This window comes from Lepisma saccharinum, chromosome 2 (genome assembly GCF_977018435.1).
Source record: "Lepisma saccharinum chromosome 2, izLepSacc3.1, whole genome shotgun sequence".
Classification (NCBI taxonomy): Eukaryota; Metazoa; Arthropoda; class Insecta; order Zygentoma; family Lepismatidae; genus Lepisma; species Lepisma saccharinum.
The window spans coordinates 53,879,258-53,899,971 of record NC_139230.1 but is presented as its reverse complement, the minus strand read 5'-3'; the positions used below and the strand labels follow the sequence as shown (position 1 = coordinate 53,899,971).

Below are 20,714 nucleotides of genomic sequence, written 5' to 3'. Positions count from 1 at the left end.
TGAAGTCTTTTTCTTGTTGGGACTTAACTCATTGAAGATATAACTCATAAAATCATATATCTGACAATCATATAACTGAAATATAATAGTAGACAACCTTTGGGAAATTGGTAGGGACCACCAGAAAAAACAAACCAAAAAAAAAACTTACTAATGAGGGAAAAATACTATCGCAAAATTTACAACTTTGATTTCACTGTACTTGAAAACTGTAGCAAGTAAAAGTTGTTCAAAATATTGATAAATATTAGTGTTATTCCACTCCAATTTGAAACACCAATGTACCAAAGTTTTGATTTAAAATAATTAAAAAATTCATCAAAATATAAAAATAACTGATATGTAATCCCAAAATAGTTTTCCTCTTAATATTGGTACAAAATTAATGGAAACTTCGAATTCTATGTAACTTCATGAAAGTGTTTTGTGGCATTTTTGCGGTCCCCGCGAATGATCTAAATGCTGCAAAATTATAGGCTGGTATCAGTAAATAAAATCCAACATACTTTCCGATACATCAGCATCAGGTTAGACCTAAATTTTATTTCTTATGACCTGTTTGCATGTAATTATGCATGTCAGTGTGAAAACGTGCACCTGTCTTTTGAGCATCAATAGAATAAGAGAATGAGTAATATAAAATAGGACCAATAAATGTTGCCATTTACCATTACCTGGTTTGTCTGTCCAAAGTAATTTTATGTTTTAACGATTCCATAACGAGGGCAATTTTCTCACTGCACAAGTCATTATAAATTTATGCCAGGTTTGTCATTAATGTCACTGAAAGGTGGAAGCTTATATCCACTATGTAGTTCTGTTGTGTTTTATTTTTGCTTGGGATTAATGCCCAGCCCTGCATTTTGCAAGTACCATTTTCATGCCAAGAGCAAGAAAAGAAGATAATTATAGGAGAGTGTATCTCTAATCCTGAACCAACTAAAAATTAGGTGACATTAATAAATTGAAACTTTATTATATTTTTGATATTAACATCATTATTTTAACTAATGTGGAACCTTAAAGTAGTTCCTTCATAATGATCTATAGATTTTAGTTCTAAATAGGGCCCAGACTATTAAGTGCTGCACCTAGAAAATAATGCTGGTGCATACAGACCCACTCAGCCACAGTCACAGACAATTCTGGGTTGTAACAACTACACAGACTTTCAATGTAATCGCTGTACATTATTCTCTCACATTTGTACCTAAAAATGAAATCTCCAATTCTGATCTTAAAACAGTGTTTACAGTATGCAAATTAGATTAATTTACATTTCATGTGTACAAAGTCAGGTGGAGAATTTTACTCAATTTCTTGCTTGGTTTTATGTTAAACCCCTCCCTCCTACATTTTGCAGTTGCCCCTGTGTGGTTTCAGTTGTTTGTTGGTGTGTGTGTGTGTGTGTGTGTTTTCAGTGTAAAGAAGAATTTGTAAAGTGATATGCTAGAAATTAAAAGATTGATTGATTGATTGATTTGGTGTTTTAAGTCCACTTTATGCACAGGCTAATCGGGACTGAACCTACAGCTTAAAGTGGAATCTGAACCACCGTGTGCCTCCACCGGGTATCAAACCAGGGACCCCGTGATTACAACACAATGACTCTACCACTGTGCCATCGGGGAGGCCAGAAATTAGAAGAAATAGCTCAGCTGCATAGAGAAGGCATACTATCAAATTGCTGGGTCATAAATAGACCTCGGAGGGCCTCCCCGATGGTGTAGTGGTTGCGTCGTCGCCTTGTAATCAAGAGGTCCCAGGTTTGATTCCTGGTGGAGGCACATAGTGGTTCTGATTCCACATTAAACTGTAGGTCTAGTCCCGATTGGCCTTACTGTGCATAAAGTGGACTTAAACAACAAATCAATCAATAAGTAGACCTCGGACCTTAGGTTTTGAACCTATTTTTTTCCTTTACAGGTATGTAAGAAGTAGTAAGTTATGTCAGAGTTTCGTTAAAATAAACAACAACTGATGAAGTTTTATAGTGCCTAAAATAACCTATTTTGCTTGTTAGAACCTATTTAAGGTTTATGCACATAAATCAAGCATTTTTTAAAGGTTTTTATATATTTTTAAAGGTTTTACAGGATTTTTGTCACACAGAGGCATTTGCTTTGTTGTACTACTTCATATCTTACGACATCCTTGCATGAAGAAATTTCCAGGAAAGTACTCACCTAGATCAGTTTCAGATTAAAGCACTCTATGGAAGAATTACATCAAACTTATTTATAATGCTCCTTTCCAGAAGATAATTTCTGTAATTAGCGATTCTTTCATGTGTTCTAAAATGGATGAAACTACGAATATTAGGTAAAGGTAAGTCTTATAAACAGGAGTCTTTCCTGCATGTTAGTCTTTCTGGATGGAAACTTTTCATTGATGTGCTTTTCAAATTTGCTTTGATGTACAAAAAAAATCAGAGCTTGAGAACTAATTGTTGTAGATACTGTAAATCTCGTATATAATACACAGTACAATTCAGGTTCAAGAAATGGCTTTCTTAGTTGTAGGTCGTAAAGCTGTTACTATGTTGATCAACAGCAAATGACATCAACCTATTGCAATGTGGACCAAGAGGAGAATATAGTCTTGTGTATACAATGATCACCAATCCATGCCACCTCCCCCTCTCCTGTGTTTAGCTTCCCAAAGTTTTCACACTCTAACCCATTGTTTATTCTGTAGTAGAAGAAAGCAAGATCGAAATTACGTTATGGATTTGCAGGATATGCATTCCGTGCGAGAGCAGGTGCATGCCCAAATTCCACCAGAATGATGTCGATTTTCTTGGTGTCACAAAATGTTCAGTTACTAAGTGAAAAATCATGGAAATGGCACAATCTTTTACATTTGATTCTTTTAAATTGTCATTGCTCAAGAAATCCAACCTGGTAATTTGTTTTGATTGATTGACTTGATGTTTTAAGTCCACTTTATGCACAGTAAGGCTAATTTGGACTGGACATACAGTTTAAAGTGGGATCCGAACCACTATGTGCCTCCACTGGGTATCAAACCCGGAACTCTTTCACTGCACCATTGGGAAGGCCCTGGTAATTTGTATTTGCACCTGTTGATATATACGTGTTATACGCAGTGAAAACAGGCTTGGTTTCACAAAATTGTTTATGAAAGACCCGTGGGAATAATTTTTATTTATGCCTGTTGATATATACTTGTTACATGTAGTTACCAGGAATCACTAGCATCTGTTTATGACATTTTCTAAAGTGGACACAATTTTTGAGAAAGTTTTTCCTATTATTTCTCCCACGACAGACAAATACTGCTGATACACCTCCCATGTGAAGGGAGGTGCATGTTCGAATTCTATAAGAATGGTGACACTTTTCTCAATGTCTCAAAATGCTCCGATGCAGAAAAATCATGGGAAATGGCCGTTTCACTTTTACAGTGATATTTTAAAAATTATTATTACTAAAGAAGTCCAACCTGGTAATTTGCACCTGTTGATATATATGTGTTATACACAGTGACATAGTGAAAACACGCATGGTTTCATGTTGGTGGTTCGAATTATTCCATGCAGAATACACACCACAGTTTTTGGGGGCAACAATTTTGGAAAAAAGTGTGCATTACACATGAGTAAATACGGTATATGAAACTATTTTCTTTTTCTTTTTCAAAATGACAGGACAATTATTGGAGGTGAAATTTATACATTTTACTTCCCAATAATGAAAGTTTAAGGAAGAAGTCTAAGAAAATTAAAATTTTGCACAAAAATTCATATCTAGAAGCCCCTGTAGCCACCACAATAAACCAAAGTGAACGAAAAATGTAGCATGTAGCAGTGGTATATTCCTACAACCATACAAGGGCACGTTGAAAATAGGCAGATAATTATTGGGGAAAAATAACAATGTATAAGGAAGGCAGTGTTGCCCTCTTATGGATTTTTTCTCTCTGGAAAATCACTTCTAGCTTCAGCTCTATGGATGCTAGATGAACCAAATTTGCAGGAAAGCATAACAGACTACTCTTCGAGGACATGTAGGCCTCATTCCCCAATTTTGAAAAAAAATATGGAAATATGCAAATGTATCAGCAAAAATTGATGACCTCTGAAGAATAATACCCATTCATGCATTACATAACAAAATTTTGAGGGAATATATCAACATTAAAAAATGCATTTGTTAAAAACAGCGGTCGTGGCCGCGGTGGCTCAGTCGGTAACGCGTCTGACTACCATGCTCAAGGTCCCGGGTTCGATCCCCGGCCGGTTCAAATCTGGGAACTTTTCTAACGGTGAAAGCGGCCCCGGCGCCAACCCAGCGTCGAATAACATGGGTACCTGGGGGAAACCCTGGGGGGTAAAGGCGGTCAGGGGCGTGATGCTGATCACATCACCCCCGCTCACGACCGGATCAAGAAAGTGTGGGGCGTTACCCCCACACCCCCTATACGCCTTCATGGCGTGGTGCTAAGCACAGGGGAGCACTTTACCTTTTTTTTTACTTTAAAAACAGTAATAATAAATACATTCCTCACAAAAAGTTTGGAATATTTTTACATTAGGCACAAGAAGTTTGAAATATTATTATATTAGGCAATAAGTGATAGGCACGGTAGCATATGTCAGCGAAAAGATGAGAACATCCACTACACAGATACCATGTGTTGTTGCATTCGAAGGCCGTGTCTATCACCTATTGTCTAATATAACAATATTCCAAACTTTTTGTGAGGAGTGTATATTGTTTCATGATTTGAGTATATCGTACTCTCATATGTATACAAATGAACAAAAAAGACAACCGAAATATAGTGTGTAGGTTTGAAGAATTGGCGTGTTTTAATTGTTGCCACGAGGTGGTGGTCAGTCAGTATTGGTAGGCTGCTCATCCTCTAAAGGTTAGCAGGTAGTTATGTGAAAACTCATGCTAAAGAAAATGTACGAGCTACAAAAAAACAAATGCCAGTACTGTAATGCAATGTTTTCATGATGCATGCACCAAGATATTAACAGGTGGAATTGTCTACAATATTATATAATGCACATGATACATTGCATCCAAAGATATCCATTTGGTGATTACGTGGAGAGAGGTAATTATTTCACTCTAATAAACTTATGGTTCATTTTACTGCACAGTTTTGTTCACGATCGATTTCATCACCTGCCTGTACATGGCTAGCAAAGCTACCAGACAGGTGGCAAAATTAGTCGCCAACAAAAACTGCACAGAAATATGAACTGTAAGTTTATTAGAGTTAATTATCACATGAATCTATACATTTTTTTTGTACCTAAATATGCATGAAATTTGGAGTTTTCTTGAACCTAAATGGTCAAATATGTGCTCCTACAAATACAGAACCTACTTATGTGTCTTTCTAACCATATAAGAAAAAAAAATATTCCCTTCCATTCTTTAAGAGAAGTAAAGGTAAATTAAAATGGAACATTTTATATGTGAAAAGACACAATAAGGCACATGAAACTGAAAAAGTTGCATCCCTTGTGGCCATTTCTCATGCCTTTAACCTTACAAGACAGAGCCTTGTGTGAGGGTAAACTCTTTGAAGATGGAGCCTTTTCAAGCATGTGGTTTTCAAACTTGCCACAAAGTACAAAACATAGTAGCTCAAAAACTAATTGTCATAGAGAGATGGAATTGGTTTTGTTTTCTTTCTTAAAGACAGGGCTTTTTAGCAGAGATAAAATTTGTACATTGTGCTTCCCAATAATTAGTGTTAATGGATAAAGATGAAAATTGAAATTTTGCAAAAAAATTGGCATACATGCCCCACTCCCTCCTCAGCCAATACACCGAAATAAATGAAAAATGTATGTAGGATTGGTACATTTTTATAAGCACGCAAAGTTTCATTGAAAACAGACTGTTACTTCTTAGTTTAAAAAATAATAACAATGTATAAGAGCAGCAGTGTTGCCACAGTTCACGGAACAATATCTGGAATTTTGCTTGTAGCGTTAGCTCTATGGATGCTGGCACCATTATTCATCTAGGTGCACTGAGGGTGTTCGGAATGCTATTTAGGGGGTGCAGTAGCATCTACATTAAACACCAATCAACTTTTAGAGACTTTTTTGAAAATATGCCAAGGAGACTGAAAAGTACTCGGGACTTGATTCACTTTTGCTTGCTTTTATTACAACAACTAAGTCATAACGTAACCTTGCAGGAGGTAATAATATTTTTGGATGGAAATAGGTTTCAAAAAAGAGGTTCAGAAGGGCATGCACAAGCACCCCGTCGGCACCACCCTGGATGCTAGATAGACCAAATTTGGAAGGAAGCCCGACAAAAGACCACTCTTTGAGGATATGTAATGTCTGTGACCCAACTTTGGAAAAAAAAACCTGGAAATTATGGTATTTGTAAAATTTGCATATTTTCCGAAAATTTCAAACTTTGGGCCTCCCTGGAACCTTAATTATTGTATGTTGTTTAAAGTGTTGTTCTATATTCATCATTGCATGTAAAATTTAAATGTTTCCAAAAATTCAGTGGTTGAGAAGTTATAGCCCTTTATCTTCAATTTATCCCATAGTAACAAAAGGAAAACAAAGGACTTTACAGGTATACTAATGAACAAAAAAAAATAATGACTACAGCGCCTTGAATAACGTAGTGTGGAAAACGACCCAAGAAACTGGTTCCCGCGACTGATGAGAACATAGATGGCAGTGCGATCAGAATCGGTGCTAATTTTCTTATGAAAGTAATGCGGCTTTGTTAGTTTTTGGAATATATTATGTAGATTTGTTTGTCTTGAAAGGCGGTACGTTAATTGATGGAAACAGTTATATTTGTGGAGTGATTTGCAGTCACGAAATGGCATTAATTTGGAAAGAAAAGTAAAATAAAATGAATAAATAAATAGCATGCGTGCGTAACACAAGAAGAAACATCGCAATGTGTTCCGGACGTCAGGTTTATTTTTCTATGTTATTAGAATATAAATAGTATGCTGAGAGATATTTCATACCGAGGCGACAAACCACAAGTGTTGCTTGAAAGCGAGCGGTCGGTAATCAATGCAGCCTTTCGAACCATAGGGACACAAGCTCTGACTGCACCGTTTCCTCAAGGAGATTTTAGACCAAAGCGACACGCGACAAACGATACGAGGATTTCACACCAAAGCAACACGGGTCATTCGGTCCAAGGCAACTTTCATACCGAAGCGACACATGTTGCTTGGAAAGGAGCCAATCAAGAGCAACATTTCACATCGTAGCGGCATGACGGGAAGCACAGGCCAGCGTTCGGTTGGTGAAATCCTCAAGCGATAAGTGTCGCGTGCCGCTTGTCGCTTTGGTGCGCAATCTCACTAAAGCAAGACACTCATTGCATCGCGTATGTGCGAACAACAAACCATGGCAACATGTTGCAAGCTATTGAGGAAATGACCCAGTTTGAGCGACGCAGAAGCGACACTTGTGGCTTACCGAGTCGTCTAGATCTGTTGCTGTAATGTGCGGTTTATCGAGTCGCCTATCTGTTGTTCGCAAGCAACGCTTGCTAATAGACTGACGGCACCATGTCGCTTGTCACTTAGTTGGGAACTCCCCCTGTAGCACGTCGCTTCGGATTCAGCACCCATCCTTTAAGGAGCTTTCCGTCCGAAGTAACAAGTAGCACGCGAATACGCCATATGAACGTGTCGTTTGCTGTTTGGACCCTCATGTGTAATGAATGCTATTTTACAGTCTGGAAGTGTGTGTCACTAGTGTGACAGTGTGTCGCTTGTCCCATTGGTTTGAAAGTTGCCTTACACTCATGTCGATGGCACTAAGAAAGTTTAGTGGGGTTCCCCTTGTCGTTTCATGCAATCATCATTATCATCATCGCCGCGATTAGTTTAAATTGGAAGAAAAGAGACAGTAAATATCAAAAATACAAATGCTTCAGTGTGTATATCTTTAAAAGAAATGATGATGATGATAATAATAATGAACCTAATTCATACACAAAAATTTAGTTGCCAAGAACATTCCACGCGTATTTTTTCTCCCGTATTATTAACGAAAGTATGAAGATAACAGGATGTGGTCGACTGTCTAGAATGTTCGTTAATATCTTCGCGACCACTGTACCAAATATCATAGCAATTATCACATTCAAAGAAATGCTTCATGTAAAAGAATCAGACGTTGTAGCGAAAACTCCATTTACTTCCATTATAAGCAGACGAATACCAAGCACCGGGTCCAACACCAGTGCCTCTAGCAGTATCATTTTCGAGTGGAACCAGCCAGAGAGCGCAGAACCGTGCCGTTTTCCACACTACGTTATTCAAGGTGCTGTAATAATGACACATATGTGGTTTTCAAGAAATGGCATGGTAATTGCTGCCGTATGATACTGGTCAAAATATTGACCACATAAAGGTTAAAAAAATGATGAGTATGCTATTGGCCATAATATGTATTCCCTTTCACGTATGCTGTAAGCTTTACTTTCTACGTTTAAAAAATGTAATGTTATGGCACAAATTTAGTTAGAAATGTTAAAAATCAAATTTTCTGTTACTATTTTTGCATATAATAAATAAATAATAACAACCCATGGCACACCAGCCTGCGATGGCCAGGGCCTACCTACTGACTGCCAGCCTCACTCCCACCTGCCAAGGTGGCAGATCATCCAACCAGTTACAGGGTGATGTGTGGTCAGCACGACAAACCCTCAGTCGTCGTCGTAGGTTTCTATGACACAGACCAAAAATTTCAGGAGAAAAGTTGTTAGCTTCCAAGGAAACTCGAACCTGTGCTGATTAAAATGTTTGTACAGGGTGCGGCAGAACCGACTAAGCAGTTTCTATCAATTACCGCGGGAGCTGTGGTGGGGGTAGGCAGTTGCACGTGGTCTGCCTTTGTTCAGGCGTTGACCCCATTTCAGTAGCTAAGATGGTCTGGACCGGCGCACATCGTGGGATTGCCGTTCGCGCGTATTATGAAAACAACAGATCTGTGATCGCTACACAACGAGCTTTTCGGCGCCAGTTCAACATTCCACGCAACAATGCCGTTCCTAATGCAAACACAATTCGGTCATGAGTTCGGCAGTTGGAGGAAACTGGTAGCACACTAAGAAGAGATACACATGGCCGACGCAGATCCATCAGAACGCCAGAAAATGTGCAGCGGGTGAGAACAGCAGTTCAACAATCGCCGCAACGTTCTGCTCGATGACATGCTGTTGCATTGGGGATTTCAGACCGCAGTTTGAGAAGGATTCTGCACTGCGATTTGAAGTTCCATCCTTTCAAAATAATGATTGCTCAAGAATTTCGCCCAGCAGACTACGCCAACCGTAAAAATCTGTGTGAGCAAATGCTTGCTCAGATCCCTCCAAATGCAGCTTTCTTCAGTAGTGACGAGGCAAATTTTCATCTTTGTGGATGCGTGAATAAGCAAAACTTTTGCTACTGGGCTGAACATAACCCCCGCATTATTCATGAAAGACCGCAACATTCTCCTAAAGTGACAGTGTGGTGTGCCATATCACAATTTGGCGTGGTAGGACCTTACTTTTTTGAGGAGGAAGGAGTGACAGTGAATTCCACACGTTATGTTTCAATGTTGCAAAATTTTCTGCAACCCAGAATGGATGAGATTGTTGAAGAACATGGACTGGGGGACTTGTGGTTCCAACAGGATGGAGCTACTGCTCTCACAGCTCGAATTTCACTTGATGTTTTGAGAGAAATGTTTCCGGGACGCCTCGTCTCTTTGAGGGGTTATGTCCGGTGGACTGCGCGGTCACCAGATTTGAGCATTTGTGACTACTTTCTTTGGGGATATCTGAAGGAAAAGGTTTTCAAAAGCCGCCCTCACACCCTACCAGAGTTAAAAGAGCGGATTATTGACGAAGTGAATGCCATACCCCGCGATATGTGTGCAAGAGCTGCTCAAAACTTCAGGGATCGTCTACAACAATGTATTGATGCTGACGGCCGCCATCTTGAGGACATTATTTTCAAAACTAAATGAATGTAAAATGGTATATTGTACTAATTTAGAAAACAAATACATTTTTTCTCTATATATCCAGATTTACTTTTTATTGCTCCTTAAAACTGCTTAGTTGGTTCTGCCGCACCCTGTATGTACTGGGTAAAATTCTTAACTTTATATTTGCAGGGTCTTTCAAAATGATTTGACTTACCAGTAGTAAAACTACTGCCAGTGGAGATGAGAAAGCATTTTGCATCTTACAATTTACGTGAGCCAGTCTGTGATGAGTGTGCAATGTCAATTTCATGCATGATTTAATACAGAAACACCAACAAAGTTTAATTGGCAATGCAATGATTAACATGGAGCTATTTCACACAATTCTCTCCACATCAGCCTCCGGGGGCATGTCAAGGACACTGTCCAAACCACACTCTCAAATGATTTGCATGAACTGCAAGATGCTTGGGTATTTCATAAACTGTTTTTGGAGTGGGTAGCATTCCTATTGAGAAGGAGATTGAATAGGCTGGCTTTCAACAGGGAAAGAGGTCTGGTGAATTTGGGGGCCAGCATAGATGATGTTGATTACTGATAGCTGAACATTCAATCAATCGATGTAGTCTCGTCGCTCAACACTAACTTCTGGAAATAACCATTGCCACTTATCGACTCAGCACGGACAGGCTCACATGAAATTGTAAGATGGCACAATGCTTTCTCTTCACCATTGGTAGCCATTTTACTTTGGTCAGCCTGCCACCTGGCGGTAGAATTATGAACCATTGAGCCCATTCCTAAATAAATTTTAGGAAGTGTTTGAATGTATTTCACGGTATATTTGATCGCTGGTAATGTTATATTTCTCATGGAATGTTTTGTTATTGTTCACATCCATTTGAAATGCTTTGTATCAATATAAATTATTTCATGAGCAGAAACCATTATCTTCATATGAAGCGCAAGGCAGATATTCCTACTCCTAGTGATATGTATGCACTGCTATTTTGCTATGTTACTGTATTTATTCATGTATAATGGGCACTTTTTTCCAAAATTTTTGCCCCCAAAAACTGTGGTGCGTATTATGCATGGAATAATTAGGACAGCCAACATGAAACCGTACAGGGTCATTCCATGATTTTGTGACACTTGCAATGATTTTTCATATTTACGGAACCCTATCATGTCATATATCATTGTAAAGCTTAAATTCTGTATTTTCTAAATATCGCAACACTCAAGATGGGGGAATGTTCCAATTTTTATGGTACTTTGGATGAGAGAAAAGATAAGGAAAAAGAAAATCATAATTAAAATGTATTACTTGCCAAAAAATATTATATACCGTATTTACGCGTGTATAATGCGCACTTTTTTCCAAAATTTTTGCCCTTCAAAACTGTGGTGCGTATTATGCACGGAATAATTCAGACAGCCAAAATGAAATCACGCATTTTTTTTTTCCACTATGTCACTGCGTATAACATGTATATATCTACAGATTGCCTTTCTTTAGCAATAATAGTTTTAAAAAATAACTTTTAAATGCGAAATGGCCGTTTTCCATGAGTTGTCACTAAGTAATGGAAAGTTTTGCGACGTCGAGAAAAGCAGCACCCGTTCTGGCAACATTCAAGCACGCGCCTACCGTTACACGGGAGACGTATCAAGCGGTATTTTTCGCGGGAGAAATAACTTCCACAAAAATTGTTTTCGCCTTAGACATGGCCATGATCAGAGATCGGGCGAAAAATACGTTTTTTGCACTCATTCCCTTCAGAAGCACTCTACCGCTCGCAAGTGGGTCTGATCTAAAAATAAACACCAGACCACGCTTCAGTTATATCCAATAGCACTTGACCTCTGCCCTCCCCTCCCCCAAGCGTACCAATGTTACCCGCAGCCGACGGCTGCTACGCAACATGCCAGGCTTGTTTTGCCTTTGTGATTTCGTTTGCTCTTTTATACATAAGAGATCGAATATGCTTGGATGTTATTTTAAATCGACTTTGTAGCGTACAACTTCCGGTAATCGCTTTCATTGAAAACGTATTCTTTGTTCCCTGTAACACTTCATAAAGAAGTGAAACTGTTATAGATAATCAAAGCCACATAGACCAACTAAAGATCATCAACACTCTTAATGCATTTTCATCCAGGTTTCCGTAAAAGTTCACTTCGATCTTACTTGCATCATAACTCCCGTTTACCACTTTCTACATTTTCATGACTGTGCCGATGTCCTAATATTTGCCAAAAGTGTTCCGTTGGCAGAGTGACTTCTCCCTCTTTTCTTCTCAGCAAACGTTTAGGGGGGGGGGGGCAATGCCGATTGTCTTCTTGCTCGTGTGTGCACACACAAGCTGATTACAGGCAAGGGTGGAAGTGGACCGCTCTTTCTTTCCTTTGACTTCTAAAATGGTCAACCAGTTCTGGATGCATTCTTGAAAACGAACAAAAACCATAGGACAAGTATAAAAAAAATTCCTCCCTACCCAGCTTTCTCCGCCACTGGTCTGCACGGCAATGTAATAATTGCAGAATTCAGGTCCTATTTTTTTCTTTTTTTAATGCTATTGTATTGAAATATTGCCCGTATTATTGTCTGTTGCAAGGTAAAACGTAAAGAAAGTGTTTATTCTTTCTTCTTCACACAGCTGATAAAAGTTCAGCCTTCGACAGTTGCGTTATCTTGGAAATACGGAGGATTTTCCCTGACCACCTGTTGCTCGAACTTCCAGCCGGTCGCATTGTTTTTACGCTGCAACTGGCGCCAGTGTTTTGTCTAGCGTCTGCGAAGTTGTCGCTTGTGGATAACAGCAATGACTCATCCAGCGCGAAGGCAAGTCATTGTTTTGTATCTCGCAAAGCTGTTTTGATTTGACGATAATGAAATTCGATCTTCAGAAAGAAAAAGTAGTTAAAACAACTTCATGTTCTGCACCTTTATCTTCAGAACCTCAATGTGCAAGCTGCGAACGATTTAAAAAATGCTCAATGTATAAGCTGACACCGATTACCGTCGATTAACGTGAGAGTAAATAAAGATCTCACATTTTGATATCTGAAAATGCGCAGGTTTCATAAAGCTTGTTTTGAGTTCATTTTATGCTTTTGAGCTAATCGGGACTAAATATACAGTTTCACTTTAGTGAAATCTAATTCCAAACCAAAATGATTATCGAGTGCGACACTGTTCAATGTGTCTTAGAATACGCATTGGGTGCAAATAGATCGCAAGTTGCCCGTTTCCTTTTTCAGGCTGGCTTACAATGCAAGTTGAGGAAGAGGAAGGACTGCTCCCTGGAATGGGGGAGGGGGTGAATTAGAAGTTGGTCGAAGGAAGGAAAATGACATTTTTACGACGTATTTTACACAGCCGAACCAAAACGAAATTTACAGCCCCTTTTTTTTGTGCCTAGAAAGGTGAGATCTTCCGAGAGATCTTATTTTACCGGTTCATCTTGTAACAGACAATGCTCTAGTAGACCCGTATTAAATCCAACATTCATTCTGCCCGATTATCTCCTAATAATCGTTTTTGGTGCAAATTCCAATAACAACCCCTTCGAAATAACTACCTTCTTCCTGGGAACTATGAAAGGTCGTTGTATCGAGTGTTGACTGTAACAAATATGAAGTTAAAATAATTACGTCAACTTTTACCAAATAGAAATAATTACTGTATATTTACTGCGCTATTGCGGCTTGACTCACGTAAATAAATAAATAACGTTTACACTTAATTTCGTCATTCACTCCCAGTTACTAATACAAGTAGTCTGAAATGTCCTCACTTCCATCCATCTTGTTCGATATTCCCGTTACCTTAAAACTTTTGATCATCATTTCAAGGGAGATGGAGTTCCATGCCTCACGAACCCATTCACAAACAATCGGCAGCGACGCACGTTTCACCCTCCCCCTTGTTGCGAGTTCATGCTATTGTAAGCATCACGCACTGCGACCTTGAACGGGTGGTTGATAACTTTGCTCCCGCCTCTCCTATGAAAAGCCCAACATCTGGAAGTTCAAGGTCGCGTGGTGAATGCATCAGCTACGAAAGCAAGGAAAAGATCGTTTTTATGATCTACTGATTAATTTTAAATGAAATACGTAAATGTTAGTCCGACGCTAAGAAAGCCATTTCTGGAACCTGAATTGTACTGCGCATTATATACGAGATATATTTTTTTGTTGCTTTTCCCCATCAAAAACGAGGGTGCGTACTATACACGCACGCGCATTATACACGCGTAAATACGGTATATGAAGTGTGCAAATGCCTTAATGGAAGAAATCTTGTGCTGCTAACTGCTACTTTGAGGGTCCTGAATGGGCCTCGTATAAATGTTACATTAGTCATGGAAAAAGCATACATTTTAAAGTTTTTTTTAGAAAAAGTAGAGGAATGAACAAAACCATGTCATTTATCACAATTTTTCACTTTGCGATGTAATGTTCTGCTACACCAAGAAAAGCAGTGCCATTCTGGAGAAATTCAAGCATGCAATTCCCGTCACATGGGATGCATATCAGCAGTATTTGATGGGTGAGAAATAATAGAAAATAACTTCCTGAGCACTGCAAATCCATTACATAATTTTGATCTCACTTTCTACTATTACAGAATAAATAAGGTGGTTAAAGAGTGAAAGCTTTGGGATGCTAAACAAAGTGGAAAGGGAATTGGCATGGGTTGGCGACATTGTTTACACAAGAGGATATTCTCCTCTTGGTCCACATAGCAACAGCATTATGATCTACAACTAAGGAAGCCATTTCTTGAACCTGGATTGTACTGTGCATTATATAAGAGATATAATTGTTTGTCACTTTTTCCCATAAAAAACTAGGGTGTGCATTATACACGCGTAAATATGGTATTAATAAAAAATACTCTCTCATAATCTTAACACGAACACCCTTGATTACAATGCTTACATGACTAACACTAAAAAAAAAACTAAAAAAAATGGATGAAGCATTGAAGCATCTGAAACCTGAATGAAACACTACACAAATTTTGGCTAATAAACTCACTCGACTTGGATTTCTTGATATCACCATTTTGATGAGCACTGGAAATCTTCGGCCCCTGGCAATTGGGAGTGAGTTCAGTATCACTAGATTGGCCTTTAGTAGCCTGCTGACTATTACTTATGTCTGTAGTGTCTGTACTAAGCTGGCTATCAGAACAAGTAACACTGGGAATATCTGGCACTGAAATTTCTGGGAATTCATCTGCATCACCACCACTTGGTCCATCAGCTTCTGGTTCACCTTCTTCCCCACCAGAGTGAGCACTACTTTGATTTTTCCCCTCCAATTCCTCCATTTGCTGGATCTGTTTTTCCAAAAGTTCTGCTTGTCTTTTAGCCTTCTTTTTCAACTTCTTTTTCTTGTTCTTTGACATCTTAGCAGTAAGATCAGGAGCTTGGAATTGTTTTGGTGCAGTGCTCACTGAAAAATAGAAAAAAACATATCAAACTTTTGAAATCTAAGAAAAAAGTTAGTAATAAAACAGTGACATTATTTTAATACAAACTAGAATAGGCAAATAATTTTAACTGACAAAGTGAATATATTCTTTTATATCTAAACTCCATTTCACAACATCCTTTTGAGGGTGAAGGTCTGCCAAGAAGCTATTTGTTGTGCAATGCATGGTGCATAAAGTCTCATTGCTGTTGTGAAGGAGTCTGCTACTAACGGTTTTCAAGTAACTTCCATCAAGAATCAAACCCAGGACCTTTTGTATCAATGCTAAGTACTTGGATATGCCAAAGCTCAATATCCAACACTACAAAATTAGATAAATCTGCAACACTTTAAAGATTTTCAGCTTAGATAAGTTTGGTAGAGCATAATGATGTTGACAATAATTTATTCAGGAAAGAACTATCGGAGATGAAAGCAAAAAACACTCAAACCATAAAAACTTAAGACAGTCCAGAAAGAGTTGACCAATTTGAAGTAATACCATTAACAAGTCTCTGTGCCCCATGCAATCTCAAACTGATTGGTTACTTGCAGCATTTTCTCCTTGATGTAGGATTATACAGAACTGTATCATCCGTATTTCTATTATCTGATGAACTGCTCACACATGTACACAAGTGAAGTGAAACTACTATTTGGGAGAGGGGGGGGGGGGTACACGATGCATTTGCATTTTGTTACTTCTTTTTTTACGCCTCTAGGTTGTGATGATAATTATGAATTCATGAAAGAGCTAATACATCCTATCTTCATGATTAGGCCAAAGTGGTAAAAAAGTGAATCCACTCATCAATCCACATGTTACACAGAATTCTCCAAATCTGGTTCCAAAGTGCAGTATGAAAACAAATAAAACATTGGAAAGCTTTCCTGAATTTGGCTAACAAATAAAACTGCATGGAAAAAAGATCATCATGAACAAATAAGGTTAGTTGTTTTGTTTGGTAAATTTAGCACTTCAGGTACATTTCATACTTCCATTTCTATCAAGTACTTGTTATGTAAATGTAAAATAATCCTCACTACAACAACAAAAAGCATAGAAAATATGAACAATATACAGTTTAATAAGAAGAATGCCGTGGTTAATTTCTTGGACTTTAAAAAAAAATATTATTGTTACCTACCAATGGTAATTTTCAGAGTTGAATGTTATTTTCCATTGGTACTGTACCATAGCAATCTAGTTTTGCTTCAAAATATTCAAAATCTAATGAGATAATAATTTAATCACAAAATTCATTTCTTTCCACAATGCTGTTGCAAAAATTATGATTTCATTGCAGTGTGTGTAGGTGTGCTGAATCATGAAAATATTGGGTTGATGCGAATGAAATGTCCGCTTTGACGTCTGGTGGGAAACTCATTTCAACAACACAACACAGGGATTGACTGAGGTCATGGATCTAAGGTCATAAACTCTGTATACGTCCAGCAAACAGGCTGGAACACCCAGTCAGGAGGCAGTGTGTTGCTGAACAGGGTCGTCTGAAAGTGCACCATGGAGAACACACAATAGCGAGTGATTTGTCTTTACGAATTCAAACTGGGACATTCTGCTCAGCAAGCCGCCAAAAACAATAATAGTGCATTTGTGCCAGGAATGGTAAATGAACGGACCATTCACCGCTGGTTTGTCAAATTTCGTTCCGGTGACACAGCATTGCAAAATGAACCCCGTCGTCATAGACCAACATCATGTTCGGATGAGCTCCTCAGGAACCCCGTGGAAGCGGACCCTTGGAAAAGTGTTCGTGCCATTGCAGACGAGTTAGGCATACCCCATTCCACTGTCGTTCGGCAGCTCCATGCGATCGGTAAAGTGAAAAAGTTGGACTCATGGGTACCACATGATTTGACACCGGTCAACAAGACTCGCCGTCAGGAGGTGTGCAGTTCTCTGAGTGTAAGGAATAGCCGGGATGGTTTCCTGCATCGGATTGTCACTTCACATGAAAAATGGATCTGCTATGACAATCTTAAATGATCAGGATAATGGTTGGATCGTGATCAACGTCCAGGGCAGTTTTCGAAACCACCTCTCCACCCACGGAAGGTGTTGTTGCTGGTATGGTGGTCTATGGTGGGTGTGATCCATCATGTCTTTCTCAGGCGAGGTGAAACCATCAATGCAGATCGTTACAGTACTGAACTCCATGAAATGCACCGCAAACGTCTCCGCAAGCATCCAGCAATGGTCCACAGACATGGTGTCCTCATGTTGCACGACAATGCTCGCCCACATGTCGCGCAAAGGACGGTGCAGGCTCTCCATGAGTTGCAATATGAAACCCTTCCTCATCCAGCATATTCTCCCGACCTCTCTCCCACTGACTACCATCTCTTCCGGCATCTCGATCACTTCCTGACAGGGAAGACCTTCACTGATGATCGGGCGGTGCAACATGCCGTTGAGGAGATCTTTGCGACGCAGACTCCAGACTTCTTTCCCCATGGAATCCAATTGTTGGCTGAGCAATGACAAAAGTGTGTGGCTGCAGAAGGCGACTATTTTCATTAACCAGGTATTGTAGTTTTGATTTTTTTGGCCTTTGGCAATGATGCACCTGGGCCGGACATTTCATTCGCACCAACCCAATACAATATCAGGTATACTGTTCAGGCAGGAGTAAAATGCTACTGTTAGGGATTTACTGTAAAACAAGCTGGAATTCCTGCAAGTTACACTCTATTTCATAAAACAGCCTTGCACTATGTACTGCCTGTTGATTTTGACCATTACATGCCAAGAAAGGAATATAAATTATAGGATTTTTTGGTTGTTCTTCAATGATTCCATAACTATGGCAATTTGTTTTGGACTGTTCAGGGTGATACATAAGTCATCAAACATTTTAGAAATTTACTTTAGATAAATGACACGACAGTGGTAATTCTAATGCCAATTGAATGACAAATTCTGAAAGTTTATTTTTGTACATCTCTCACAAATGCTCTATTTGTCCACCTTTGCTGATGTGGTAGATATCTAACCAATACTGCATTTTGTTCTGTATGTTTGTTTGAGTTTGTCTTGAAGTCCACTTTATGCACAGAAAGGCTAATCAGGGCTGGACCTACAGTTTAAAGTGGGGTCCAAATCATTAGGTACCTCCACTGGAACCCCTTGATTACAAGGTGAGGACGTTACCACTATGCAATCAAGAAGCCCCTATTTTGTCCACACGAATGGTAGCAGATCACTGTCACAGTGCCACAGCCGTGGAGTTCATGGAGATAAGCAAGGAGAAATTTCCTTCTAAAATTCTGCTCAAAATAGTCACTGCAGTCACAACAGACAAGGTTCTTGTGTGTTCCAGCATGCAAAATGCAGTCTCACATTAATTAGGACCAAATTTGCTACTGCTTCCATGCAACAAACCATGGTAACTATGCACTTGTGTTGTTTCCTACAAATAGATCAATTGGCATCAGAATTTCCACTATAGATTCCATAGTTTATCTGTGGTGAATGTTACACAGAATTACAAATCACCCTGTACAATTATTATTCTCCACAACTCTTTACTCTGCAATCTGAATAACATAAAACTTATGAATATTCTATTTGGAGTTATCCGCAAACTTAGAAAGTATCATCATCTTGTGCACATAACATGTTTCACGCAACACTTTTTTTTAAAAAAACTGTAATCAACAACACATAAAGTAGAAGATTAACAAGCATAATATTTTCATACCAAGAGAACCAGGAAGTTTAATGCCCATCTTGTGCCACTGCGTAGCTTCGGCTGCAAGTTTTCTGACATAAGTTTCTTCAACACACAGCAAGATATTCTCTGGCTTGATATCAGTATGTATGATCTTACATTTTGTATGCAGATAATCTAGACCTTCCAGAACCTACAAAGAGAGATCAGATGTCCCTAATTGTCCCTAATCTAATTTCAGACATTACGGGGAAAAAAATCACATCTGATCTGATACAAATCTAAAATATTACCCTGTAAAAATCATGAAATTAAAAACGCAGCTGAATGTATTAAATAATTATAACACACACTAATACACACACACAGAAAATTTCCTATGCTACTAACATTAAGCATCCATCTGAACAAATTGCAGTAAACAAAGAACTGAAGAAAAGATGGCACAATAGCAATTTCAAATGAAATATTCATGGCTTTTTTTTTTTTTTTCATATGTAACTATGTCCCAGTTTTTACATACAATTTTAAGGATGATGTGGGTTTGCTCAAATAAGATGAGATTTTCAGAACCATTTGTAAACTTTTTCTAATTTCTATAAGTTCTCATTTTTCATGAAATTGATGCATGATTACAACACTTATAATTATTCTTTCTCAAATAAAGACAAAATTATATGTACTTCTTTCTACACAGGATTTTTTTGGGGGTAGGGTAGGGTTAATGTTAATTTTCTTCAGCTCATTAAAAAATTAATTGTAATGAAACATGCTCAAACATCATAATAAGCCATAAGCTGATAATTTAGAATGAGAAGCAAGCAATTAAAGCCACTATCTAAATAACAATGTATTAAAAAGTGTTGAAAAAATATCACACAGATTCACATATTTGATTTTATATTTGTAACACTAAAACTACGGAAGTGCTCTTCGAGGAAATGCATTTGCATTAAACTTTTGTAACAGAAAATACATGAATTTTAAGCATACCACCCTAGAACTACAGTTGGCAGTCATTTTGATGATGTAAGCAAAACACAGTTTAGTTGTAATCAGCACACACACTCAGCATGTTTGATCTTCTGCAAAGATATCTGTAACCTCAAAAAAATATACACACACTTATATTTACTCTGCTGCTGCTATGGCAATAATGGCCTTTCCATCCTTGGTTGAAACAGGATTGCTAATTTTACTACATTCTAAAAATTGATGAGTTTTGGAGAGGTGGAGTGGGATTTCGAGTTATTGAAAGCTTTTGTATCAAGCACTTGATTTGACAATTCTAGAAAACATGTGTTTCTACTGTCCCTGCATGTTCTGGTTTGTTCAGGCTGAAATGCCTTCTCTCTCTCTTCACAAATTTGTCAGTTTCATCTTCGGTATTGACAAGAGAGGATGTCACCTACGTCTAACTGTGAAAGAAATCCAGGAGGATGTGGAGCACTCAGGAGATGAGGATAAACTGATGAATTGGGGCTGGAAGATGATTTTGTGCTTCTGTCCTTATCTTCATCATCTGAAGAGGAAGAAGAGTTAGAAGTCCCTCATGAAGCAGCGAATCC

At 38.5% G+C, this 20,714-nt stretch overlaps 1 protein-coding gene across 3 annotated transcripts in view; it reads right to left on the bottom strand.

Annotated features, from left to right (window-relative positions):
• LOC145984035 (SRSF protein kinase 3-like) overlaps nucleotides 1-20,714 on the bottom strand; it is a 143,529-nt gene that overhangs the window by 34,363 nt on the left and 88,452 nt on the right. For all 3 annotated transcript variants that reach the window (XM_083117371.1, XM_083117369.1, XM_083117370.1), the window contains exons 6-7: nucleotides 19,177-19,339; nucleotides 15,017-15,436 (exon numbers count right to left, since the gene is read on the bottom strand). In XM_083117371.1, coding sequence (XP_082973497.1) covers nucleotides 15,017-15,436; nucleotides 19,177-19,339 — 583 coding nt within the window. The remainder of the gene's footprint in view (nucleotides 1-15,016; nucleotides 15,437-19,176; nucleotides 19,340-20,714) is intronic.